The sequence below is a fragment of the Scyliorhinus canicula genome, chromosome 6, assembly GCF_902713615.1.
Source record: "Scyliorhinus canicula chromosome 6, sScyCan1.1, whole genome shotgun sequence".
Taxonomy (NCBI): Eukaryota; Metazoa; Chordata; class Chondrichthyes; order Carcharhiniformes; family Scyliorhinidae; genus Scyliorhinus; species Scyliorhinus canicula.
The window spans coordinates 138967422-138994741 of NC_052151.1; the positions used below are offsets into that span (position 1 = coordinate 138967422).

General features: G+C 44.7%; 1 protein-coding gene across 1 annotated transcript in view; it reads left to right on the forward strand.

Annotated features, from left to right (window-relative positions):
- fkbp1b (FKBP prolyl isomerase 1B) overlaps positions 1 to 27320 on the forward strand; it is a 60367-nt gene that overhangs the window by 668 nt on the left and 32379 nt on the right. The window contains exon 2 of the mRNA XM_038800203.1: positions 114 to 161. Within this exon, the coding sequence (XP_038656131.1) occupies positions 114 to 161 (48 nt within the window). The remainder of the gene's footprint in view (positions 1 to 113; positions 162 to 27320) is intronic.

Here is a 27320-nt window from a genome sequence, read left to right on the forward strand (position 1 = left end):
TGTGCAGTCCTCCTAAAACCATTATAACATCTAGTTGGTCAATCTATTACAAAGAATTGTGGCATGCATACTCGTAAACATCAAATGCATTAATTTAATGTATTATTTTTCAGGCAGGACATTTCCAAAGAAGGGGCAGACATGTGTTGTTCACTACATAGGTAATGTATAAAATGAATCATTTTCAGTTTGATCTGAAAAGAATGTCACCATTGGGAGGTAATGGGCATTGCGGCTTTCTGAAGGTAGTGTCTGTGGTGGTGTTCTTGGAGTCTATTTCAGTGCACAGTTCTTGATTTTTGGTCATCATGGCAAAATACTAAGAGGTGGCCAGGTGCTTTCTCTCCGGGAGGATTGTAGGAAGAGTTGCTCTCAGCTGCTCTTGTGTACCTCTTGGCTGCTGATTTTAGAATGGCTGGCATGGTCCCAGGAGCAGTTCACTCATCCAGCCGGAGATAGTGCATGGCATGAGGCAATGCAACAAAGGAGAAAAATGCCTTCAGGGAGAGGGAATCTTGTTAAATATGTACAGGCAACATGACTGAGCAAACTATTAATGCTACAGGTATTGCATTTTGTTCTGTGAAAGAGTATCGTATAGAATTAAAATTCTAAAAAAATATTCATTTTTGTGTGTCTCAATGCAATTGTGGTGGTAAGCAGAGCTCAATGTCTCGAGGAAAAATAGGTTACAGATTGGGGTGACCTCTTTTTAAAAAAAAATATATATATATTAGTGCTGATTCCTTTCTGTTGCACATAACATGTGCCACTTTTTAATAGACAAAATAGCTATCTAAATGAAATAATTGATAAAACAAATAAATTAACAGTATACAATCGAAGAACAATTAAGTTACTAATAATCGTGGAAGCGTGTTTACATAGAATGGACAGAATATACAGTGCAGAAGGAGGCTATTCGGCCCATCAAGTCTGCACCGACACACTTAAGCCCTCACTTCCATCCTATCCCCGTAATCTAATAACCCCTCCTAACCTTTTTGGTCATTAAGGGCAATTTATTAAGGCCAATCCACCTAACCTGCCCATCTTTGGACTGTGGGAGGAAACCGGTGCACCCGGAGAAAACCCACGCAGACACGGGGAGAACGTGCAGACTCTGCACAGACAGTGACCCAGCAGGGAATTGAACCTGGGACCCTGGCGCTGTGAAGCCACAGTGCTATCCACTTGTGCTGCCCCTGTGCTACCGTGCTGTCTTCATCCATTTTAGAAAGTAGTCTCACCAGGTAAGCTACTGCTTTCTGATCAGCTGTAAAATTAATGATTGCAGTCTTGCCTGGCTCTCTTCTTTCTCTACTCTGTTTTGCCATCTGATCTTAAGTCTTAGAAGACTTCTGTCAAAAGCTTCGTCCCTTCATCAAGTTCCTTTCTCTAGAATTGAAAAATGGATATGAAGCAAAAGGACAAACAAGTCTGCACCTTCGGTAGAGTGCCAGAAGAATTTCCCAGCATTTCATTTGTACATTAATCTCCAATCAGGTTAGCTCCAAGATGACATAAAGTATAAAATAGGAACAGGAGTGGGCTATTTGGCCCTTTTTAGCCTGTCCACCATTTATTATGATTATCTAACCCAGTAACCTGTTCCAGCTTCTCCCCCCCTCCCCAATATCCTTTGATCCCTTTAGCCCCAAGAGCTATATCTAACTCCTTGAAAACATGCAATGTTTTGGCCTTAACTACTTTCTGTGGTAGCCAATACCACAGGCTCACTGCTCTCTGGGTAAATTAATTTCTCCTAATCTCAGTCCTAATTGGTCTACCCCATATCCTCAGACTGTGACCACTGGTTCTGGAACCCCTACCGCTGGGAACATCCTCTCTGCGTCTGTCCTGTTAAAATTTTATAGGTTTTTAATGATATCTCTTCCCCCCCCCCCCCCCTCATTCTTCTAAACTCCAGCAAATATAATCCTAATTGACTCAATCTCTTGTTACAATTCAGTCCCACCATCCCAGGAATCAGTCTGGTAAACCTTCTTTCGACTCCCTCTATAGTAAAAACATCCCTCCTTAGATAAGGAGCCCAAAACTGCATACAATATTCCAGGTGTGGACATAGAATCATAGCATTTATGAACTTGGAAAGAGCACCCTACTTAAGCCCATGCCTCCACTCTATCCCCATAACCCAGTACACCCACCTAACCTTTTGGACACTAAGGGACAATTTAGCATGGCCAAGTCACCTAATCTGCACAACTTTGGACTGTGGGAGGAAACCAGAGCACCTGGAGGCAGTGGCGGATCTACATTTTTGGGGCCCTAAAGCTTGAACTGTTATGGGGGCCCCTTTGCAACCAGCAACGAGGTCTGGGTAACCACTGTTATCTCCTTCAATGGGGTTGTTCCACGACAGATCACCACAAATTTTTAAAAAATGTAACCACTACATATCAGATTTTGATTAAAATTTCTGTACTGGATTATCTCACATGCCAAAGTCACTGGTGTGAATAAAAAATTCCTGTGCCTTATAGTTTTCGAGTTATGGGGGATAAAAATTAGGGAAATGTTATATCTGTGCATGATGCATCATAGAATGATGAAATAAAACATAGAAAAGACCACAGTCAATATAATCTTTTATTTTAGACACCTATGAGAATACATACTACATGAAGCACATTTTACAAAATACTGTTTTTTCTAGCAACATATTCACCTACAGTTTTGTCATATGAGAGCTTCCTTCCAATATCATTTTATAGAGACCATATGCATAAAGAATTTAAGCGCTTTTCAGTCATGGTAGACCGAAATTTGTTCTTTATAATGCATAGCTTTGAAAAATTCCTTTCTGCTTCACAGCTCGTGATAGGCATTGTCAAGTACAGCTTAGGCGCAGTAGTAATATTGGGGAACACTTCAATTAGGTGTTGCTCACAAATAAGCTGAAGAACTTCTGTGCATTGCATTTTAGATGGCATGTTTTCTTCTGTGTTCTGGGATTTCCTAAGGTGCAAATATTCTTTGAACTGATAACACTCATTTACTAATTTGTGGTCAATATCATCTTTGTAATATATTATAAGTTTAATACTGTCCTCATCAATTTCAGAATTGTTCACCAATTCTGAGAGGAACTTGAACCTTTTCGCAATCTGCTCATATGGGTCAATCCTCTTGTGTAACTGAATTATCAAGCAGTCATAGAGTTGATATAAAATTTTAAGTCTACTTTCTGAGAAAGTAAAGCGCCATTTTTAAAGATTTATAATAAATAAGCTAAATAGGCTAAACTAGGCTATGTTCACGCTAGACTAAGTTAGGCAAGAATAGGCCACCAAAACACCTAGGCTAAGGTTATGTAACACAATTTTACCATTATTTGAACACTTTTTTCATAATAAACACCTGTAATTTAACACAAATTCACCCTTTTATTACTTTTTCATAAATACTTGTCCGTTTACGGCTAGCCTACACGATACTTTAATAACCTTTTAATTTTCATTTTAACTATTATTTTGTATTGAATTGCACTATTATTAATATTTTTTTAAAACCCCTTCTCATACAGTAAACCCAAAATGTTTAAGCAATATGGACTAAAGTCGCTTCTGGGGCCCCTCCAGGATTAGGGGCCCTGAAGCTTAAGCTTCATTAGTTTCATAGTAGATCCGCCCCTGCCTGGAGGAAACCCACGCAGACATGGGGAGAATGTGGAAACTCCACACAGACAGTCACCAGAAGGCTGGAACTGAACCCGGTCTCTGGAGCTGTGAGGCGCTAACCACTATGCCACCATACCAAGGCCCGCTGTGACTGTAGCAAGACTTTCTTGTTCCTAGACTCGAATCCTCTCACTATGAAGGTCAACATACCAATTGCCTTCTTTACCGCCTGCTGCACTTGCGTGCTTATTTTCGGCGACTGGTGCACGAGGCACATTCGCCTCTCTCAATCTATCGACATTCAGATAATCTGCCTCCCTGTTTTTGCTACCAAAACGGATAACCTCACATTTATCCATATTATACTGCATTTGCCAATAACTCAACTTGCCCAAATCACAGATCTCTGCATCTTCCCACACAACTCACCCACCCAGCTTTGTGTCATCTGCAAGTTCAGAGATATTGCATTTAGTTCCCTCATCTAAAACATCAAATACATTATGAATAGCTGGAGTCCGAGCACTGATCTCTAGTCCCACTGATCCCACTAGTCACTGCCTGCTGCTGTTTGGAAAAGACCCGTTTAACCTACTCTTTGTTTCCTGTCTGCCACCCAAATTTCTATTAATCTCCATACATTTATCGAAATTCCAACGCACTTTAATTTTAAATGCTAATTTTTTATGTGGGACCTTATCGAAAGCCTTCTGAAAGTCCAAAGAAACCACATCCACTGGCTTCCCCTTATCAGCTCTCATAGTTACATACTCGAAGAATTCCAGTAGATTTGTCAAGCATGATTTCCCTTTCGTAAATCTATGTTGATACTGTTAGATCCTGCCACTTTTTTCCAACTGCTCTGTTATTATATCTTTCATAATGCACGCGAGCATTTTCTTCACTACTAACGTCAGGCTGGCTGGTCTATAATTCCCTGTTTTCACTCTAGCCCCTTTTAAATAGTGGGCTTACATTAGCTACCATCCAATACATAGAAACTGTTCCAGAGTCGATAGAATCTTGGAAGATGACCACCAATGCATCCACTATTTCTGTGGTCATTTCCTGAAGTGCTGTGGGGTACAGATTATCAGAACCTGCAAATTTATGCCTTCAATCCCATCAATTTCCCTAACATCATTTCCATACTAATACTAATTTCCTTCAGTTTCTCCCTCTCACTAAACCCTGTGTTTGCCCTATTTGATTCTGGCCCTTGCTTTCTTTCCCATTCTGTCTTTTGTTCTTATCCTTGTTTCTCTCTCTCTCTCTCTCTCTCTCTCTCTCTCTCTCTCTTCCCCCCCCCCCCCGCTCTGATTCTTTGCATAAGGTTCCCTCCCCCTGCCATTTTAGTTTAAACCCTCCTCAATCACCCAAGCAAATATTCCCCTGGGACATCAGTCCTAGTCCAGCCCAAGTGCATCCTGTCCAGTTTGTACAGGTCCCACCTCCCCCAGAACTGATCCCAATATCCCAGGAATTTGAAACCCTCGCTGTTCCACCATCTCTTCAGCCATGTCTTCATCTGATATATCCTTCTATTTCTACACTGAGTAGCAAGAGGTACTTGTAATCCTGAGATCACTACCATTTGAGGTCCGACTTTTCAACTTCCTAACTCCTATATCCCACTTTCAGGACCTCATTCATCCCTTCATTTACCTATGTCGTTTGAACCAATGTGTGTCATGACAACTGGCTGTTCACCCGCCCCCTCCAGAATGTCACTCTGAGAAATCCGTGACTCGAGCACCAGGGAGGCAACATACCATCCTGGAGTTTTATTTGCGGTCACAGAAACACCTATCTATTGCCCTTACAATTGAATCCCCTACAACTGTTGCATTCCCGCACTTACTCCTCTACCATGCAGCAGAGCCAACTGTGATGTATTAAATTTGGCGTCCTGAGAGGCCATTCTCCCCAACAGTATTGAAAGCGTTTAAATCTGTTTTTCAGGGGAATGGCCACAGGCGATTCCTGAACTGCATGCCTGGTTCTCTTGCTTTGTCTGGTGGTCACCCATTCCGTTCCAGGCTGTGGATTCTTTGCCTGCGATGTGACCACCTCTGTCCATACAATGCTTGATACCTCCCACCTGGTGGATGCTCCATAGTGTCCCTAGCTGCCACTCCAGATCGGAAAGCCGGGCTTCCAAGCTGCGATTGGAGCACATGCTGACACCAGTCAATGGAAAAGCTCCCTGATTCCCACATAGAGCAGGAGGAGCACGTCACGGCTATGAGCTCTCCTGCCATGACTTACCCCTTTAAATTAATATTTTTTGAAGATATCTAATCAAATAATATCAATTTCTCTTGGACTTTTCTTCCCTAGTCCACGATACTACAGAATATAGCTGTCACAAAATAAAGACTGTAAAAACTATAAGTGATAAAGTTTCAAATACTCACCCGACCGCACTCGCCCAATCAGCTGCTTCCACTTCCACTTGCCCTGTGTCACTTTTGAAGCCATATGTAACCTCAGGAGCTCCACTCCCAGTGAGCACTCTGCCATCTCCCTGCACTCATGCACTGTGTTCAATTTCCTCTTACACTTTCCTCTGCTGCTGACTATCTGTGCCAGTGTCCTACTCTCATGCTCTCCTCTAGGTGACAGCTCATAATGTGTTATTTGAACCAATTTATTTCTCTGGGAGAGTTTTGGTCCTCTCTCAGCTGAGCCAAGCAGTTCTGACATACGCTGGCCTTATTCTTTTATGGGATCTGAATGACATTGTTACTAGAGGTTAGCAATATTGTAAGCCACTTCTCGAAGTACATTGTACAGTTTTAGCTAGTGTTGCCAACTTTAGCTACAGTTGCCATCCGCGCTCAATGACAGCGCGGATGGCAACATGAGCCTCTTTATATAGGGTCTCCACCTCTGTCTCTGGCCTCCACAGTGGCGCCATCAGCCAGGTCGTCAGCGAGTACCCCTTATTCCCCAAGAGCTAACCCATCATCCTGGGGTGGTCCTCGAAGACGCTGGGGATCACAGTGTCCCAGGATGTAGCTGTCATGCACGCTCTCTGAGAAGCGTGCATACACGTGCCTGATCCAGAGGTGACAGCCGCGCATGATTTGAACATCCAGAGAGTGCAATCCCTTTCTGTTAATGAAAGGCACTCATTGATGCCATCAATTATTCCATGTGGCATCCCAGCGATGGCAGAGAATATTGTTGCCCGGGCATCTTGTTAATAAAGTCTGCTGCCCTGGCATACAGGTGATCCATCACCTCACGGATGCACTTGTGGGCTGTAGTGTGTGAAATGCTTCCCAAGTCCCTGTTTGAGCCCTGGAATGAACTAGTTGCATAAAAGTGCAGGGTGGCGGTAAGCTTCTTGGCCACCGGGAGCGGGTGTTGTCTTAAATGGGGTGCCAAGTCGGCGAGGACATGGCACAGGTGCCGCACCGTCTCTTTGTTGAGACAGTGACTCCCGTGGCACATACTGTCCATCATCTCTTCGAAAGACGAGCAGACCTGTATACCTGCTGGGTTTCTCCTCCGCCTGATGGACGACCGGGTCTTCAGGATGGGATGACGCCTCCAGCCTGCATCGTTGCTGCTGCTGCCTTCTCCGGCATCTGACCGTCTGGGTTGCCATCAGCGAGGGGAAACCAATAATAATCATGCATTTTGGTATCCTAAGGAATTGGAGAAGGAAATAAACAGACAATCAGTTAGGGCTTCCACCCCAGGACCCTCAAATCCCCCACTCCTTTATCAGTTCCATACAGTGGGCCAGCTGTGCTGGACAACCCGTGCTCTGCACACTCACCCAAGCCACAACAGGAGCCCCTAGACCCAGACCTCTGCTGGGAACATGAGGGAGACCGTGCTCAGGTGCCCTCCCCGACACAGACAGACACACACACACACACACACACACACACACACACCGAGCATAGCCTCACTGCTGAAGCCCAACTCAAAGTGCTTGATCGTTGGCTGCTGCCTCTATGGTGCTGACACTTGAGATCAGGCAAAGTGTTCAGGGTTCAAAGTTTGATAGAAATACAATGTCCATGAGCCTCTGTTGTACAAGTCTTCTCATATTGCCTAATTTCATTGAAACCAAAGCTCTGTATTCACGTGTTCCACTGGCGTTCAAGATGCAGTAAACAGCCTCAATTTTTTTTTCATCCGTTCATTGGATGTTGGTGTCGCAGGCTGTGCCAGCACTTATTGCCCGTCACTAATTGCCCTTGAGGGGCCATTTACGAGTCAGCCACATTGCTGTGGAATTGGAGTCACGTGTAGGCCAGACCAGGTAAGGATGGCTGCTTTCCTTCCCTAAAGGACATTAGTGAGCCAGATGGGGTTTTACGACAATCGACAATAGTTTTATAGTCATCATTAGACTTTTAATTCCAGATTTTTATTGAATTCAAATTTCACCATCTACAGTGGCAGGATTTGAACCTGGGTCCCCAAAGCATTACCCTGGGTGTCTGGGTTATTGGTCCCTCCAGGGGCTGTTTAGCACACTGGGCTAAATCGCTGGCTTTGAAAGCAGGCCAGCAGCACGGTTCGATTCCCGTACCAGCCTCCCCGAACAGGTGCCGGAATGTGGCGACTAGGGGCTTTTCACAGTAACTTCATTGAAGCCTACTCGTGACAATAAGTGATTTTCATTTCATTTCAGTGGCAATACCACTATGCCACCGCCTCCCCACGTGTGTTAATCGACATGCTGCACTTAACTACACTATCAATAAAATCACCAGCAATCCACAAAAGCATTTATTTAACGCCTTCATCAAGTTGCTCATTCAGATCAATCCGCCTCCCTCTCCTTGCAGTTCCCAGCAGTGGACAATCACACTGACCCAGAGCATGACAGAGGAGAGAAAATGTTACCTGTTTCCTTCACCAGCCCAGGCAGCAGATCAACTTACCATTCTCCCGTTCTGTAAAGTCTCCGGCAAGCGACCACTTGGAAGCCATGACTGTAGAAAGGTTTTGATTTATTCCCCTTGCTATTTACACCTACTCCCCCAAAGGGTCTCCCACACCGTAGGCTGGGTATTTATTTCCCAGCAGTCCTAGGAAAAGGGGGTTAGCCCCACCCCCACAACTGAGTTAATCATTCGGGTCACAGGGACTCTGAGAGTGCAGATCCATGGGTTTCCTGTACGATTATACACGTTTGTTACTCCGGGTCACAAAAGCAAAGAGCTGGCAGCAAACAAGCACAGTCTCGCGGCAGCTGCAAGCAGCAATGAGCAGCAAGTACCACTCATTTGGATCAATCTGCCCCTCTCTCTCCCCCTCTTGTAGCTAAGCTCCCAGCAGTAGACTCCTCAGCAGTGGAAAGGTGCACCGACCCAGAGTATGCCAGAAGAGAGAAAGAGCTCCCCTTCCCCCTTCCTCAGCCCAAGCAGCAGGTCATCTTCCCATCCTCCCTTTCCTTACTCCAGGCTATAGAAAAAGAATGAAACCACAGCCTACAGCACCACACGAGAATATTTTGTTTATTAAATGGTCAACAGTAACAAAGATTTGAAAAGCAACGATGTAACATTCCACATATCTCACTAACCATTAAACAACAAGGACATGTCACCCTTCCGTATTAGTACCAATACAAAGTTATATCAGCTCTTTTTCACAAAAGAAAAATCAAACACAAGGTGGCCCCTCGTAGGTTCCTCAACAGAAACAGGATAAGCCTGAGCATATGTTATCATGTCTGGAACTTTGTCATAGAAATTATCTGTCCATCAATGTGTGACTTGTATCCGTGCCATTCCCCATCCAGGAGTCACAACTGTGCAGGCCCTCCCACACGGCCCAATCCCACCGGAACCAAATCCTGACATCCACATATTCCACTGGCGCTCAGCTTGCAGTTGAACATCCTTGACTTCCAGCGTGTTTAACCCGTGGTGACGTGCCAGTTACTTGCAGCACTCGTCAAACCAGCAAAAAAGCATCAGCAATCTGCAAAAGCATTTCTTCAATGGTGTCATCAGGTGGCCCATTTGGAACGATGTCACGCAACAGCTCCTGCAGCGTCTTCTTGCTTCAAATCGGATTGCCTTCTGATTCTCTTGTGTTCCCTGGAGCCCGGTATTCCAGGACCCAGGTATCTTAGAAAAAAATTGTCCTTCTTTCCGGCTACAGAAAAAGAAAGAAACAGCAACAGCAGCGTCCAGGCATCTGTAACCGCAAGCAGCAGACACGGCCTACAGCTCTCTCAACTAACAATACCAATTCCTTATTACGGCTGGACACAGTCAAAGGGAGTTAAAGTGACCATCAGCTGAGAACACGGCTCTGTCCTGGAAGTTTTTGGTAGGACAGACGAGCAGCAGCTGCAGCTAGTTGTCCCTGTTATGGGATTATGGGTATCCACAAATGTAAAGGTGGCCTGAAGGCCTCATAGAAGAAAAGTCCCTCAACACCCCCCCCCCCCCCCCCCAACTTCAGCTCCCTGACTAAGCCCAATCCTCCTGAGGGGTCCCGTCTCCTCCCAAGCACGGGTAGCAGCTCCAGTGCCCTTGAGCTGCATGCTTGAAAATGAAAATGGCTACTCACCTCCGTTTCCCCCAGCCATTGCGCCATCTTCACATTTTTAAAAAGGTATACTGAACAACGGCCACATGAATTCTCGCTAGAGACCCAGATAATTCCAGGGAGGCTGTTACATTTGACTTCAATCTTGCTAATGAGATTGAGGGTATGATATGCTCACCATATTTGGGTGAGATCTGTAACACTTCATCAGGAGCGGGCTGGTTAGATGGCAAACTGATTCACGCCTGACACGAAACTTGATCATGGTCTTTCCCACTATTTAACCAGATCCGTACAGGGCAAAACACGGTGGTGAAATCGTGCCCGGGATCTTTATTTCTACCCAATCAGGCAGACAAGTACCTAGGTTTAACACAATCGTCCAAAAGATATCATCTCTGGTATCGCAAAACAAGGTGGATAATGGGGAATCTGTTGATGTGGTATATCTCGACTTCCAGAAGGCTTTTGACAACGTGCTGCATAAAACACTGATCCAGAATATGAGATCACAGGGGGTTAGGGGTAGAATACTAGATTGGATGGAGGATTGGCTGACTGATAGAAAGCAGAGGGTCGGATTAAATGGGTCCGTCTCTGGCTGGCAAACTGTAACTAATGGGGTGCCGCAAGGTTCAGTCCTTGGGCCTCAACTGTTTACAATCTGGACAAGAGATCTGCAAGCAGGGAGTATAACGAGGCAAAATTTGCCCATGACGCTAAAATTGGTGCGTAGGCAGGCAATGAAGAGGAGATACAGATTTTACAGATGGATATAGATAGGTTTGGCAGATGGAGTTTAATGTGGATAAGTGTGAGGTTGTCCATTTTGGCTGAAAAAATACTCAGGCAAATTATCTAAATGGAAAGCAGATTCAAAATGTGTCTGGGCAGAGGGATCTGGGTGTCTTTGTTCATGTTTTGCAGAAAGTTGATATACAGGTGCAAAATGTAATAAGAAAGGCAAATGGAATGTTAGCATTTATTGCAAAAGTACTGGAGTATAGAAGTATTGTTGCAAATGTACAGGGTGTTGATGAGACTACATCTGGAGTATTGTGTCCAGTTTTGGTCTCCTTATTTGAGGAAGGGTGTGGTGGCATTGGAGGCAGTTCAGAGGAGATTCACCAGATAGATTCTGGTGATTAAAGGGTTGATGTATGAGGAGAAATTAAATGGTTTGAGCTTATACTCACTGGAGTTTTAGAAGGGTGAGAGGATCTGATCGAGGTTTATAAAATACTAAAATTAGTGGATAAATTAAATGTAGACCAAATGTTCCCCCTTGTGGGCCAATCTAGAAGAAGAGGTTACAGATATATATTGAGAGGCAGTAGATTTAAAACTGAGATGAGGAGGCACTACTTCTCACAGAGGGTGGTGAATTTGTGGAACTCGCTGCCCCATAGTGTGGTGGAATCTGAGTCATTAACTGGTTTCGAGAGGGAGATAGATGTATTTCGAATTTTTTTAAAAACTTGTTAAAGGGTGGGGAGCTGGATGTGAGACCAGAAAGAGATCAGCCATGATCTGATTGAATGGCGGAGCAGGCCCGAAGGGCTGAATTGTCTACTTCTCCTAATTCCTATATTCCTACCTCAGTATTGTGATGACATTTTGTACTGAAAATTTTTCACTAAGGTGCACGTACAACTTATATCAGCCAATGTTGGAGTAAATTGGCAGCAGGTCTGGCAGTACCTCAGGAAAGGTCACGGCTTGAAATGTTAACTGTTTCTTTTTCCACAGATGCTGTCAGAGCTGCTAACTATTTCCATCACGTCTTGTTGTATTTTCAAATTTTCAACATTCACAATATTTTGTTTTTGTACGGCTTAAATTAGTCATATTGCACATCGTCTTTTTCTTTCTTTTGTTGCTTTCCTTGTATTTCTTTCCTTTTGTTGCTTTTCTTTTGTGATGTTGTCAGTCTTCTTGACGAGGAGTAGTTCTGAAATCTTTGCTGCAGGGTGTGAGAACATCTAATAAAGGCAGGACCTGCCTTGGCTCTAATACTACTTGGGATTGATTGTGTCGCTGTCTGGCATTTGTCACCAAGTCTCAATTGAGTAATAGCCATGTGAGACCGAGAGAGTTCCAATGTCTGTAGAAGCTTTGGGTCCTGGGGTGAGGAGGTTGGTGTGGCAGACAGAAAATTGGTAAGGAAAAACAGTAACACACCTTTTTGACCTCTTTGCTATTGTCTCCTTTGTTTTATAGCTCAAAGCAATTCCTCTACTTGTCATGTATGACGATGCTGTTATATAACATCAAACCATTTTATCTGTTGCCTGATTTGCATTATTAAGCTCCAGTAAATGGTCTGGATAATTCATAGAATCCTTAAAGTGTAGAAGAAGGTCATTTGGCCCATCGAGTCTGCACCAAACCTTCAAAAGACCACCCTATCCTATTCCTGCAACCCCTCCAAGGGGCAATTTAGCATGGCCAATCCACCTAACCTGCACATTTATTGACTGTGGGAGGAAACCGGAGGACCCGGAGGCAAACCACATGAACATGGAGAGAACATGCAAACTCCGCACAATCACCCAAGGCTGGAATTGAACACGCGTCCCTGGCGCTGAGGCAGCAGTACCACTGTGCTGCCGATTGTCAACCAATCCTTCTAAAACTTAATTTTCTCGGTTAATTTAGTAGATTCACGGGAAAAATGGTATGATAGTGAGCTGCAAAGATCAGACATGTTTCCATATTTTCATCCTAGTTGCAGATCTTGGCCAGAAATTTTCCTGCAGTCAATTGTGCTCTTAAAAGTAACCTGTCAGAATTCTGCTAAGCAATGACAACAGAGACTCATTTTCCCTCGACTCCATATTTTCTATCACAGCAACCTCCTCCTCCATTAGCCAGCCAAATACATTCACCGATCAGTGCAGTATGATATCTTGCTTGGGGTACAATACAAAATAGCATGGCCGCACTGACACACTGGCTGGGCTCAGCATCAATCTGCCATCAAGGTGCCACTGGAAAATTCAGAAAATGGAAACTAGGATCTGGATTCTCTGTAATGCCAGATGGAGAATTGGGTGTCTGGCCAAAATAGAGGTTCTGCCGGGCCCCAAACTGGCCCAATTTGCATCCACTTAGTGGGCCCGACAACAGAGTCTCTGCTCTCATGAACAGGCCCTCATGATTCTCCTGTCCTCCTGGTGGTGGACCTTGCTGTGGGCCAAGGGGATAACCACTTGGGGTCCCCATATTCAAAGGGTTTCAGAGGGGGAATCCCTCAATTCAGGGGGTCTTTGCGGGGGGAAGATGGGCATCCTCCTATTCGGACGGTATCGGGTTGGAAGGGGTCCCCTATTCTGGGGTCTTGGGAGGCGGGTGGGGGTCCAGTCGGGTCAACCCCATACTGGGGGTCGGGACGCAAACCCAGAAAATTTGGGCGTGGGGGCTGAATCGCGATGGGACGGTGCTGCTTTGTGATGTTCGGGTGAGGTGGCCAGCTGCAGGTCCTTGCTATTGGGTGGCATGACAGCGGGATTCCTTTGGAAATCCTTCATATTCCTCGGCATGCATAATTTGCATGGCAAGGGATACTGTGGGAGCGCAGATCAGTTCTAATTCATCTACGGTGAGAGAAAATAGTCTCCCAAATGCTGAAACCTGCCCTAAGTCTTTTGTCCAACAGACTGGACCTGCTTTGTAAAGCGGTGTGCACCTGGCTAAAGTCACACGATAGCTTGCAGTACAGGGAGGATTTTTTGACATTACTCGCTGAAAGACAAGATTTTAACATAAAAAAAGTCTTTTAACCTCAGCATTCTGGGCTGGGAGAGAAAAATCCGAGATTTAGTTCTTTTTGACTGGCACTTGCTTAACAGTGTCTAATAGAAGAGTATGAGAGTAGGCCAAAGCTCTGCTGTGATTGCTCCACAGTTAAATAGTACATCTAGGATTACACATATGGAATGGATATTTTGATAAGATCATGCTGGTCGGTTGGTGATTGTGGAATTATGCCTATCGTGTATCACCAGTTTCAGAGATTAAGGAGAAGAAAACAAACCATTTCAACCAAAAGTTATCACTTGAAAACTGTGGCATACTCAAAGCATTGCCCTCTTGAAACACTTGACTCAGGATTGAGTTAGCACCCCTTTGGTGTATGTTTAACACATGTTCATGGACCATTCCAACATCAGCAATATATGATTGATTGTTGTGATCTTTTGATGTCTTAGCCTAACACTTATAAAGTAGTCTTAACCAGGAGGATTGGCAGGTGTCCTGTTCTCAAACTTTAGCCAGTGCTATTCCTGAACCCGTTGCTATTATGGGCCCAAGTCTTTTCCCTAAAGGGAAGTGCTTCGGCTGCAATTCTGCACATCTTGAACTGGCACGTTCAAAATTTAGAAACTTGCTGTGCTTTAAATTAATATTTTTGAAAGCTACCCTGACCTAAGACATAGTCTAAGTGCCTTGAATTTGAAAATTATTTTACTTATTCTGCCTTTTCCATATGTTTCAATTCCTTTTTGTTTAATTCACTTTTTTCTTACTCTTATGTTTCCTGTGCATTTTTCACAAGTTTATTTTATGCAGAGTCCACAGTGTTTTATTTCACTTTATTTTTCATTGTTCCTTTACGTCCCTTTTTTATATACTTTCTGCCTTTAGTGTTTCACCCCCCCCCCCCCCCCCCCCCCCCCACCCCACACAGATCTTGTTGAGTTTTTACCTGAAAGTTGTGTTTCCTACCAGATGCCTAATATACTCTGGGCCAAAATCCTAGCGTCCTCTTCCTGACAGCTCGAAGGGTGTATCTTCATCAGATTGCCTGCACCAGTTGAAGAATGTAGGTCACCACCACTCTCTCAAGGGCAATTAGACTCGGGCAATACATGCTGTCCTTTGCCTGTGGCACCCACATCTCGTGACTAAATGATTTTTTTTTCTCTTTTTTCTTGTATTTCTAATTAAATTTATTCATTAAGATAGCAGGGGTCAGGCATTAATATTGGAAAATATGCACTGAAGGATCTCTTGCCAATTCCAGCCCTTTATTGGCTGCATAATTTAGAACACTATACTTATGTGCTTATTCAGTACTTAAAAAAAATATATAACATTGGATTGTTTTTGAGACAATGGGCAACAATTTCCAAAATGCAATAAGCTAAGTGCAGCTATGAGGCCAAATTGCATTGCACTCCAATGTTCTCTTCCTCTGAAGGCAACCTTTCCTCCTGCCCTACCTCATTGTTCCAGGCATCTATCTAAGATAAACTCCTCGTGCTGAATTTTATGGAGAATCTGAATCAGTGCAAAATAGCAAAGTGCATTGATACATGGGGCTCCACTACTTGTTCTGATTTTAGAGTGTTCAGACTCAAATTGCAATGATTTAGAATCAAGTACAGGATAGTTAGTACCATACCATTGATCCTCCATGACCAACAGTCATACGTGGCATTATAGATACACTGCAGTAAAGCAAGCAGTACGGGCAGTAACACCACCCTTCACTCCAGCCCACATAAGGTAAAATTCTGAGATATGGTGTAATAGCGCAAGGTATCAAGGAGGAGGCTACTTAAATCACAGTGATTTATTCAAATAACAACAAGGTAAAACTATATGCAGATACAGAAGTTACAATACAGGTCTTCATACCTTGACTCCTGGGCACACAGTCCAAGCCCCTTGCTGCCTGGGCCCATGTGCTTCTTGCTATTTTCCAAGGTCCTTGCGCTCCCGAGCCATAAGCCCTGGGCGGGTCACATGATCTGCGAATCATCACCTCTTAAAGGGGCCACGCTACCACATCCCTCCCCTCTCCAGTCCTTCAATACTACATAAGTAAGAGGATAATAACAGGTAACTATTTACAACAAGGGCAAAACCACAAATGGGAGCAATGGGGTACAGTCTTTCATAAGGTCAATATATAAGGTGACTTCCAAGGTCTGGTGGAATGCCTCGGGCCACTGGCCGGTTCTTCCACCAGAGAGTTAGTGGTGTTATTAGCAGTAGATAGTTATTTAAAGGTTTTAGATGGGACGTTGGTGCCCACCCTCTCCAGTTCCCTCTGAAGTTGCAAGAAGGGTTTCTGAAACAACCAGTTCCCTCATTTCTGGCTCTGATGAAGAAACATTACTGGATCCACTTGTGTTTCTGTCATATCTCTCCTTCTTATGTGGTCCACATGCTTTTGCATCTCTCTCCCTTGTAGGACCACCAAATAAGTTACAGGTCCAGACCTTGCTGCAATTCTCCCAGCTACCATGTTGGTCCAACCCAAAGTTTCTAATAAAAACTAGATCATCTGCTTTGAAAGACCTGTTCTCTGTGGTTGTGTTACATATTTATTTGCTATAGCTTGCCTCACCTCCACCCTCTCCGCCAAAATGAGGAACACTAGGCCCAGCCACCTTTGGAGACGTCACCACGTCAACAGTTCCACTGGTGTTACCCCAGTGGTAACGTAGGCAGTGGTGTTGTAAGAAAGGAGGAAATTGGCTAGCTTGAGTCCCAGTGGTTGCTTTCTCATCATGGATTTGGAGGTTTGCACTGCCTTTTCTGCCAGGCCGAATGACACCAGGTGATAGTGGGCTGTGCGGATGTGCTGGATATGCACAATTCACTTGAATTCTACACATGTAAAGTTGGTGCAATTGTCTGAAACAGTAACTTCTGGGAGGCTGTGTATCGCAAATATTTGTCTTGATCTTTTGATGGTGGCTGCTGAAGTTGTTGTATGCATTTCTTGGATGTCTAACCACTTACAGTGGGTGTCCAACACTACGAAGGAACATTTTCCCTAGGAAGAGACTGGCAAAATCTATATGCAACCTTGTCCAAGGGCAACCTGGCCATTCCCAGGGATGCAGTTTAGATGCAGGCAGCAGGATCTGTTATGATTGGCAAAAGTCACAATGGTGAACCAAGTTTTCAATGCCCAGCCACCAGACATAGCTTGTGCAGAATGTCCAGTTCTTGTAATAATGGCTCTCTTGCTCAGGGTGGTATTACCACCCCAGGACCTCCAAAACTCCATCTCGCAACTGAGTTTGTCTTTCCTCAATTGGCAGCATCTGAGCTGCCACAACTTCTCATAATGTCAGCCACATTAAACCATCCGCTTCACTTTAAGCAGGACCATGTCCCTCTGAGTCCTCTTAACATGATACAACTATACAGGTAAGGTATCCCAAAAAATTAAAGCTAGGACAATTTCCCACGGCACCAGGAGCAGAGCCATACTCTGAGTGGGAGTTGACTCAGAGCATCAGCATTGGAAATCTGTAAAACTGTTTTGAAAAATGTAACTATAGGCAGTCAAAAGCAGAGCCTACCTCTCCGCCTAGCCAATGTAATGGGTGGAATCGGCTTATTCTCGCAGAGTAATCCCCATAACGGTTTGTCATCAGTGATGATGGTAAAACTGTGACCATAAACATTTTGAAGAAACTTATTCACCGTGTGTACTACTGTCACTCGTTCTCAATTTGCGAATAACTTCCTCCTGCATCGGTCAATTTCCGGGGAAGCGAAAGCGATAGGTCAAATGGTGTCGTCTTCCATTTTGTGGCTAAGATATCTCCTATTCCATACGGTAATTTTAAGATTATTTGTTTTACTGGGTCATTTAACAATTGTAAAACCTGTTTGAAGACAAATTTTTCCTATGCCAGCTTTCGATGGCTGCAGAAGTTGTTTTATGCGTTCCTTGGACATCTAACCACAGAGTGGACATCCACCACTATTAAGAACATTTTCCTCAGGAAGGAACTGACAAAAGCTATCTGTCCAAAGGCTGATTTTTTTTTTAGGAGATTGTGCAAGGGTGCCAATGCTGTTGTTAGGTTTGGTATAAATCTGCTGTATTAATTGACCATACCCAGAAATTATCATTATTTTTTAATTTTTCCAATTAAGGGGCAATTTAGCATGGCCAATCCACCTAGCCTGCACATCTTTTGAGTTTGGGTGGGACTCACGCAGACACAGTGAGAATATGCAAACTCCACACGGACAGAGGGGCCGGGATTGAATCCAGATCCTTGGCAGCGTGAGAAAGCAGTGCTAGCCACTGCGCCACCGTGCCATCCTCTCCAGAAAGTATTTTAATTCCTTGACGTTCTCTATGCATCTCTGATTGCATTTGCATTATCTTCTTCTAATGGGTGTAGGCCTTTGGCGTCAACCTTAAACCCCAAATATCTAACTTCTGGCCTTAATTGTGCATTTATCCGTTTTCAGTTCTATATACCTGCATCGCTATACCTCTTAAGGATTTCCTCCAGGCTGACCAGATGTTTTTCCTGTGAAGTCCCTGTAACCAGGATGTCATCCAAGTACATCACGACTTTTGGAATTCACTGTAACATATTCTCCATCGTTCATTGGAAGATTGTGCATGCGGCCGATATGCCAAAGGACAACCTTGCACAAAAAACAAAGAAAAGTACAGCACAGGAACAGACCCGTTAGCCATCCAAGCCCGTGCCGACCATGCTGCCCGTCTAACCTAAAACCTTCTGCACTTCCAGGGTCTGTATCCCTCTATTCCCATTCTATTCATGTATTTGTCAAGACCCCCTTAAACGTCACTATTATACCTGCTTCTACCACCTCCTCCAGCAGCAAGTTCCAGGCAACCACTACCCTCTTTATATTAAAAAAAACTTCCTCTGCACATATCCTCCTCTAAACTTTTCTCCTTGCATTTGAAACCTATGGACCTGAGTAATCGACTTTTCCACCCTGGGAAAAAGCTTCTGACCGTCCACCCTGCACCTGCCCCTCTAACGTTTGTTGACTTCTAGCAGGTCGCCCCACCGACCTCTGTCATTCCGGTGAGAACAAACCTAGTTTATCCAAACTCTCCTCCTAGCTAATGCCTTCCATACCAGGCAACATCCTGGTAAACCTCTTCTGCACCCTCTCCGAAGCTTCCACATTCTTCTGGTAGTGTGGTGACCAGAATTGAACATTATTTTCCAAGGCGAAAGGGAAAATGCTGGAAAATCTCAGCAAGTCTGGCAGTATCTGAAGGGAGAGAAAAGAGCTAACGTTTCGAGTCCGATGACTCTTTGTCAAAGCTAACAGACAGAGGGAGTGGGAAATATTTATACTGTGGAGTGAGAATGAAAGATGAGTCATAGGTCATAGCCACAGAAACCCAGGGAAACTGGGTGCTAATGGCCCAGCTACCAAGGGGAAAAAGTGCTAATGGCAGTCCCCAGAGAGGACAAAAGATGTGAAAGGTCAAACAGCAGAGAAACTAACATCAGAGGATGAACAGTAGGTGTGGGGGATGGGGAAGGGGGAGGCAAAGACGGGAAAGGTGCAGGAAAGAAAGAAATGGTAAAAGACAGTGAAAATAAAATGAAAATAAATGGGTCGAGGTGGGGCTAATCATCTGAAGTTGTTGAATTCGATGTTCAGGCCGGAAGGCTGTAGCGTGCCTAACCGGAAGATGAGATATTGTTTCTCCAGTTTGCGTTGCACTTCACTGGAACATTGCAGCAGGCCAAGAACAGACATGTAGGCATGGGAGCAGGGTCTTTTGTTAAAATGGCAAGCAACAGGAAGATCAGGATCCTGAATGCGCACAGACCGAAGATGCTCAGCAAAGCGATCACCTAGTCTGCGTTTGGTCTCTCCGATATAGAGGAGACCACATTGGGAGCAGCGAATGCAATAGACCAGATTGAAAGAGGTGCAAGTGAAAAGCTGCTTAACCTGGAATGAGTGTTTTGGGCCTGGAATGTTAAGCATGGAAGAGGTAAAGGGACAGGTGTTACACCTTCTGCGATTGCATGGGAAGGTGCCATGGGTGGTGGGAGAGGTACTGGGTATGGTGGAGGAGTGGACTAGATTGTCTCGGAGGGAACGGTCTCTGCGGAATGCTGACAGATGGAGTGAAGGGAAGATGTGTTTGGTTCTGGCATCACGCTGGAGTTGTCGAAAATGGCGGAGGATTATGCTTTGCATACAGAGGCTGGTGGGATGAAATGTGAGAACGAGGGGGACTCTATCCTTGTTCTGGGAGGGAGTGGAGGGGGCAAGGGTAGTGGCGCGAGAGATGGACCGCACAATGTTGAGGGCCCTGTCCACAACTGTAGGCGGGAAATCACGGTCGAGGAAGAAGGAACACATTTTCAAAGCACCATTTTGGAAAGTGGCATCATCGGAACAAATGCGACGGAGGCAAAGGAGTTGAGAGAAAGGGATGGAGTCCTTACAGGGTGTAGGGTGCGAAGAGCAGTAGTCCAGATAGCTGTGGGAGTCAGTGGGCTTGTAGTGGATATTAGTGGATAGTCTATTGCCGGAAATGGAGACAGACAGATCAAGGAAAGGAAGGGAAGTGTCTGAGATTGTCCAGGTGAAAGTGATGGAGGGGTGGAAACTGGAAGTGAAGTTGATCAATTTTTCCAGATCCGGGCGAGAGCATGACGCGGCACCAAAATAGTCATCAATGTATTGGTAAAGGAGTTGTGGCAGGGGGCCCGGATAGGCCTGGAACAAGGAATGTTCCACATACCCCATAAAAAGGCAGGCGTAGCTAGGACCCATGCGGGTACCCATTGCTACACCTTTGATTTTGAGAAAGTGAGATGAGTTAAAGGACAAGTTGTTGAGAGACAGAACGAGTTCAACCAGGCGGAGGAAATTGTTGGTGGATGGAAATTGTCCGGGTCTCTTTTCGAGAAAGAAGCGAAGGGCTCTCAGGCCATTCTGGTGTGGGATGGAGGTGTAGAGGGATTGCACATCCATGGTGAATAGAATGCGGTTAGGGCCCACGAACTGGAAGCTGTCAATATGATGCAGGGCATCAGAGGAATCCCGGATGTAGGTGGGGAGGGAATGGACCAGAGGAGTGAGGATGGAGTCAAGATAAGAGGAATTAAGTTTGGTGGGGCAGGAGCATGCTGACACAATGGGCCTGCCGGGACAGTCCTTTCTGTGGATTTTGGGTAGTAGGTAAAAGCGGGCTGTCCGGGGTTGGGGGACTATGACTAGCACGGTAGCATTGTGGATAGCACAATCGCTTCACAGCTCCAGGGTCCCAGGTTCGATTCTGGCTTGGGCCACTGTCTGTGTGGAGTCTGCACATCCTCCCTGTGTGTGCGTGGGTTTCCTCCGGGTGCTCCGGTTTCCTCCCACAGTCCAAAGATGTGCAGGTTGGGTGGATTGGCCATGATAAATTGCCCTTAGTGTCCAAAATTTCCCTTAGTGTTGGGTGGGGTTACTGGGTTATGGGGATAGGGTGGAGGTGTTAACCTTGGGTAGGGTGCTCTTTCCAGGAGCCGGTGCAGACTCGATGGGCCGAATGGCCTCCTTCTGCACTGTAAATTCTATGATCTAATCTATGAGGTTGGAAGCCGTAGGAGGAAGGCATCCGGAGGAAATGAGGACACTAACGGTGTTAGAGATAATGGTTTCATGTTCAGTGGTCTGGTCATGGTCCAGGGGGAGGTAAGAGGAAGTATCAGAGAGTTGGCGCTCAGCCTCTGCGAGGTAGAGGTCAGTGCGCCTGCCTTTGTCGGCAGGTTTGATGACAAAGTCGGGGTTAGACCTGACAGAGTGAAGAGCAGAAAGTTCAGAAGGAGAGAGGTTGGAATGGGTGAGGGGGGCAGAAAAATTAATTATTTTCCAAGTGTGGCCTAACTAAGGTTCTATACTGGAACAGTACCTTGTGTTGTTTGATTGTTGCATACTTTCTGGTGTCTACTGTAGAATTCTTACCGTGCAGAATGAGGTCATTCGGCCCATCGAGTCTGCACAGACCCTCTGAAAGAGAACCTGCCCTAACCCCCTTAACTGCACATCTTTGAGGAGCAGTTTAGCACGGTCAATCCATCTAACCTGCACATCTTTGGATTGTGGGAGGAAGCCCATGCAGACACTGGGAGAACATGCAAACACGACACAGTCATCCAAGGCCGGAATAGAACCCAGGTCCCTCGTGCTGAGAGGCAGAAGTGCTAAGCACTGTGCCATTAAGTTGTAGATAAGCATGGCTCAAGTTGAGTTTTGTATATGTGAGGCCCCCTGCCAGCTTTGTGTAAAGATGATCCATCCTAGAGACAATGTACCTGTCAAGTTGGGCCGCTTGGATTATGGTGAGTTTGTAATCTGCACCGATCCTGATGGTGCGGTCAGGTTTCACCATGACCTAATTCCTCCAAACCATCTCAATTCTACCTTGATTTTCTGATGTAGAGCATATGGAACAGGCTGAGCTCTAAAGAAGTTTGGTGTGGATTCAGGGTTTACGTAGCATTTGGCCTTGACCGCTTGTATCCGGCCCAGCCCATTTTGCAAAACATCTTTGTACTTGCACAGAATCGCTCCAATTTATTCAATAATGGATGTGGGCATCTCTGAAAAGGAAAGCATTTATTACCAATCATCATCATTAATTGCCATTGAGAAGATGGGGTGGTGATCCACCTTCTTTAATACAACTGAGTGGCTTGCTGACCCATTTCAGTTGTTAACTACGTTGTTGTGGATCTGGGGCCCTATTGGCCAGATCAAGTTGAGGGTTAAGGATGGCAGCTTTCCTTTCCTAAAGTACCAGATTAACTTTTACCCAAATATGGTGGTTCCCTGGTCACTATTACTGATACAAGAATTTTATTTTAATTAATTGAAACAAAATTTCCCTGTGATGGTATTTGAGCTCTTGTCTTGGAATTGTAGCCAAAATGAAAATGAAAGTCACCATAGTCCTAGAGGACCGTAGGCTGCTCGCCATTTCAGAGAGAGAGATTGAACCACGGGGCGAGAAACAAGGGCCGGGATTCTCCCCTACCCGGCGGGGCGGGGGGTCCCGGCGGGACGGAGTGGCATGAACCACTCCAGCGTTGGGCCTCCCCAAAGGTGCGGAATTCTCCGCACCTTTAGGGGCTAGGCCCGCGCCAGAGTGGCTCCCGCTCCACCGGCCGGCGCGAACGGCCTTTGGCGCCCCGCCAGGCGGGGCCGGAAGGCCTTCGCCAGCCGGCGGAAGTTCGCGCATGTGCCGGTGCATCAGCGGCTGCTGACGTCATACCGGCGCATGCGCAGGGGAGGGGGTCTCTTCTGCCCCCGCCATGGTGAAGGCCATGGCGGGGCGGAAGAAAAAGAGTGCCCCCCGGCACAGGCCCGCCCGCCCGCCGATCGGTGGGCCCCGATCGCGAGCCAGGGCACCGTGGCGGCACTTCCCGGGGCCAGATCGCCCCCCGCCAATCCCACCGGCACCAGACGTGCTTTGATTCCCGCCGGCGGGAACGGCCTGTCAGTGGCGGGACTTCGGCCCATCGTGGGCCGGAGAATCGGCGTGGGGGGCCTGCCGACCGGCGCGATTCCCGCCCCCGCCAATTCCCAGATGGCGGAGAATTCGGGCCACGGCGGGGGCGGGATTGACACCGGCCCCGGGCGATTCTCCGACCCCCCGGGGGTTGGAGAATTCTGCCCAAGGTTGAGAAGGCAGGGGGCCTTTCTGGATAACTGGTGACATAACCACTGTGCTACCCTTAAATATAGTTGTTAACACAAATCTTTTTGAAAATTTTCATAAAATTATGCAAAGCAGAAATGCACATTTTTGTAGCTATCCCTGTTTTCAATGTACTTTTGTACAACATTCAAATTTTGAAAGCACAGGTTTTGGTAACGCATTGCTGATAGCAATATTGTGCTTCAACTGAAACTGTCATACCTCGTGTGGTCCTCAGAAGGCTTTGGACATACGACTTTAAGCAGGATTCTGTGGAAAGCAATCGGGAATGGCACATTCTACCTCTCCCAAGGGGCCCAGTGTTGCCTCCTAAAGGCAGCTGTGGCTCGATCGCAAACCTTTGATAGACTGGGGATCAAAGTTTTGACTTCTATTCTGCGTGACTTCATGCTATAATGAAGAGCGCTTTTTAATCACAAGACCATCAGGATGCTGCTTAATGTACATTTTAGATATACTTTTTTCTGTCTTTGGATTCAAGAAGTATGTTTTGTTCTCTGCCTGACTAGAATCAAAAATAGTCTAAATTAATCATTCCCTGCTATAATGTTTGAATACTTTACCAGACTTTGACATGCAGTATGCAATTCATAAAAATAAATCTTTGTTTGTCTTTCAGATATACGCCTGACCTTAGATTAGAATCCTAGAATAATTCAGTAGATAACTGTGATCTCAATCACTTATCGGATTTTCACCAACCTGATCATTGACTTTCTGTCATCAGATTCTAGCTTCCTTTTGAAACTGAAATATTGGAAATTCTACATGTCTTTTAAACATATCTTGATCAGGTAATATGGTCAGTAACCAATTAGTTAAGCAGTTATTCATCTGATTTGATCACTTGTGTTCAGTTGTTGTCCCCTTCCATGTTACTTCGGAGACACACATCTAATTTTCATAGTTGCAGGTTTTCATGGTCTTTTTTTAGAAGCTGTTTCCTCTGTTTCAGAATTTCAGCCGATTTTAAAAAAAAAAGTGGGTATAATTTGTGTGCAAATGACATGCGTTGAAAGTGTATGGGTGAAGGCATTTTATAAAATATTCCCTTGTGACTATTTAAATGTAGTCATTAACCCATGTAAAATAAAATGCCAAATTTGTGCATAAAGGAAATATAAAGCTAGTATGTTAAATAGCCAGATACCAAAATAATTACACTCAACCAGCTCACATAATTTGGTTTAAAAATGAACCCATTATCAGATTTTAGTGACTTCAGCCATTCATCCGCAGTTGCCTTTTGAAAATGGTGCTGCATGCTATTAACCCCAAGACTATTAGCAGGTGGAAGGAAATGACTCGCATTGGGCCACCTGGGTTTGCATTTATCTTTTTGCAGCTCACCCACTGTTTTACGGTAAGATTGATTCGAAGCAAAATAAAACCAATTACGTTTATGGCAGTTCCTTGGGAACATTCAAGAATTCATACTGTATAGGTATGCTAATCCTGATGTACAACGCACTGTGAAGTGTCGTTATCTTTTACAGTTCTCAACATAAGGTTTATGCTTCGTATTTGTGGGTATTTGGGAAGATTTTTTAAAATGCATATTTAGTGTGGTGAAGATATCTTTATTCCAAGTATAAGAACTATTTGTTTTATTCAAATAATTAGAAATTAATTGTAGACAATCGATACTTGTACGGAGGTGGTCTTTGTGATATGTGATATAATTCAAGTGCAATTTTAACTTGTTGCTATATACGTTTAATTATTCAGCTTCCACTAGTTTGAGAGGCAAGCCAGTTTGCCTACAGAAGCTGCTGTTTGCTAACGTAATTAGACAAAATTGGTTTCTTCTAGTATCATTAATTTTGCGTCTGCTGTAATGTGAGAACCAAATACTGAACAGTATGTTGCATTTTAACTTGGAGCAGCATAGGCCCATATTTCTCACTCTGTAAACTAAATCTGTTCACTTTCATAAATTCCCTTGCTGTGTCATCCCCTGAAGTGATTTCTTTCTGTTTGATAAATACTGATATGCAAGTAATAAATGTAGAAGCAAAATAAATTCTGCAAGGTGTTGTTGGGCCAGTAATGTGTTGTTTTTTGTTTTGCATTGAAACAGTTTGTACTTTCCACAAATGGATCTTTCAAACAATTCAAATCTTGCCAGACCCTACAACAATTTTCAAATGGAGGCTCAGCTTTCTGAGGTATTTGTCCTCCTTGCTGTAAGACGGAGGGGAAAAATATATTAAACCATCACGTTATTGGGTGAAGCTTTAATCTGTGACACTTCACTTTACGCTGTCTCAATCATTTTGGCAGCATAGCCACATCTACTTCAAAGCAACGTGATTCACTTCTGATCATAAAGAATAATACCATCACCACCAGTTGTGTATTTTATCCATCATATACTTATATTTTTGTTTCCTGTACATATTGTCTAGCAGCAAAGTCAACTGTGGATTACAACCTATTGGAGAATTGTTCCTAGGTGGCTACCACTTTCCAAAGATTTGCAAAGTTATACCTATCAGGAATTGGTATTTTTTCTGTTGAAAGGAGAATGCCAAACCAGGCTATTTTTCTAACATCCAATTTCCAGTTGGATATTATTCGGACATCTTTGCGAACCAGGATGTTGGTCACCAAATTAGGCTTCATGGGAAAAAGGCTCTTCCTTGTGAATGAAGAATCCAGTTTAGGACCTCTTTGGGAACTGGGATGTGGAGATATCAGGCTGCTCAATGGGGTCTCGCTTGGAAGGCTTAATCTCTTTCCTTTGTGGGAGTATTCTCCAGTGAGGGTCTATGAGAAATCTACGTGAAAACATTCTACAGTCTCCTTCACCCCCCCCGGTCTTTCCATCTCTTACCCCTTTACCTTTATCCATAAACCCCTCTCATCCAATCCTGGCCCTTGAAGATCTGCACCTGGCTGCTCGGTTTTCCCTGGCTCATTGTATGAACAAGCTTGGGATTCCATCTCTTCTTCAGAGCTTCTTAACTGCTTTGTGCTCAGGAGTTAAGTGTTCCAAACTTTGGGACCACGTGCTGTGTCACCCTGTAGTTCAAGCAGAATTCCAGAGCATTGCTCAAAGTACCTCATTGTTTTGTCGAGCCTAAAGCGATTACATACATTGTATTCTTGGTAGGCCCACTTTGAGTTTCCTGTCCAGTCCACTCCACCTGCTGAAGTGAATGTGATCAGATATACATGAGCTCGCATATGGAGACGGGCAGTTTAAAATTCCTTGCATTTTCAGAGCCCAAAAGAGAAAGTAGCTGAATTTGATTGAGAAATTGCACCTCTTGTGATTAATTGATGAGAGTTGGCATGTTAAAAGAACAGAATAGAGGGTTGTGTTGATAAAAGTAAGTAAAGTTACAATAGTTCCAGAAAACATAGGCTGCTGTCTCTTTGTGGGGGAGAGCTGACTGGTGGAGATTTAGCCTGAGGATCACCACACGTCAGGCAAAGGGCAAGGTTGAGAAGGTGGGGTTTTCATGAATAACTTGAGTCGATACAGGAATTGAACCCACACTGCTGACCTCACTCTGCAACTGTCCAGCCAATTGAGCTAAACCAACTAATAGCTGAGGAAGGATAGGGGGAAGGCTCAAATGGAGGATAGTGTCAGCATGGATTGGTTGGACTGAAAGGTTCAGCAACACAGATCAATGTAAAAGCATTGTGATGCCAGT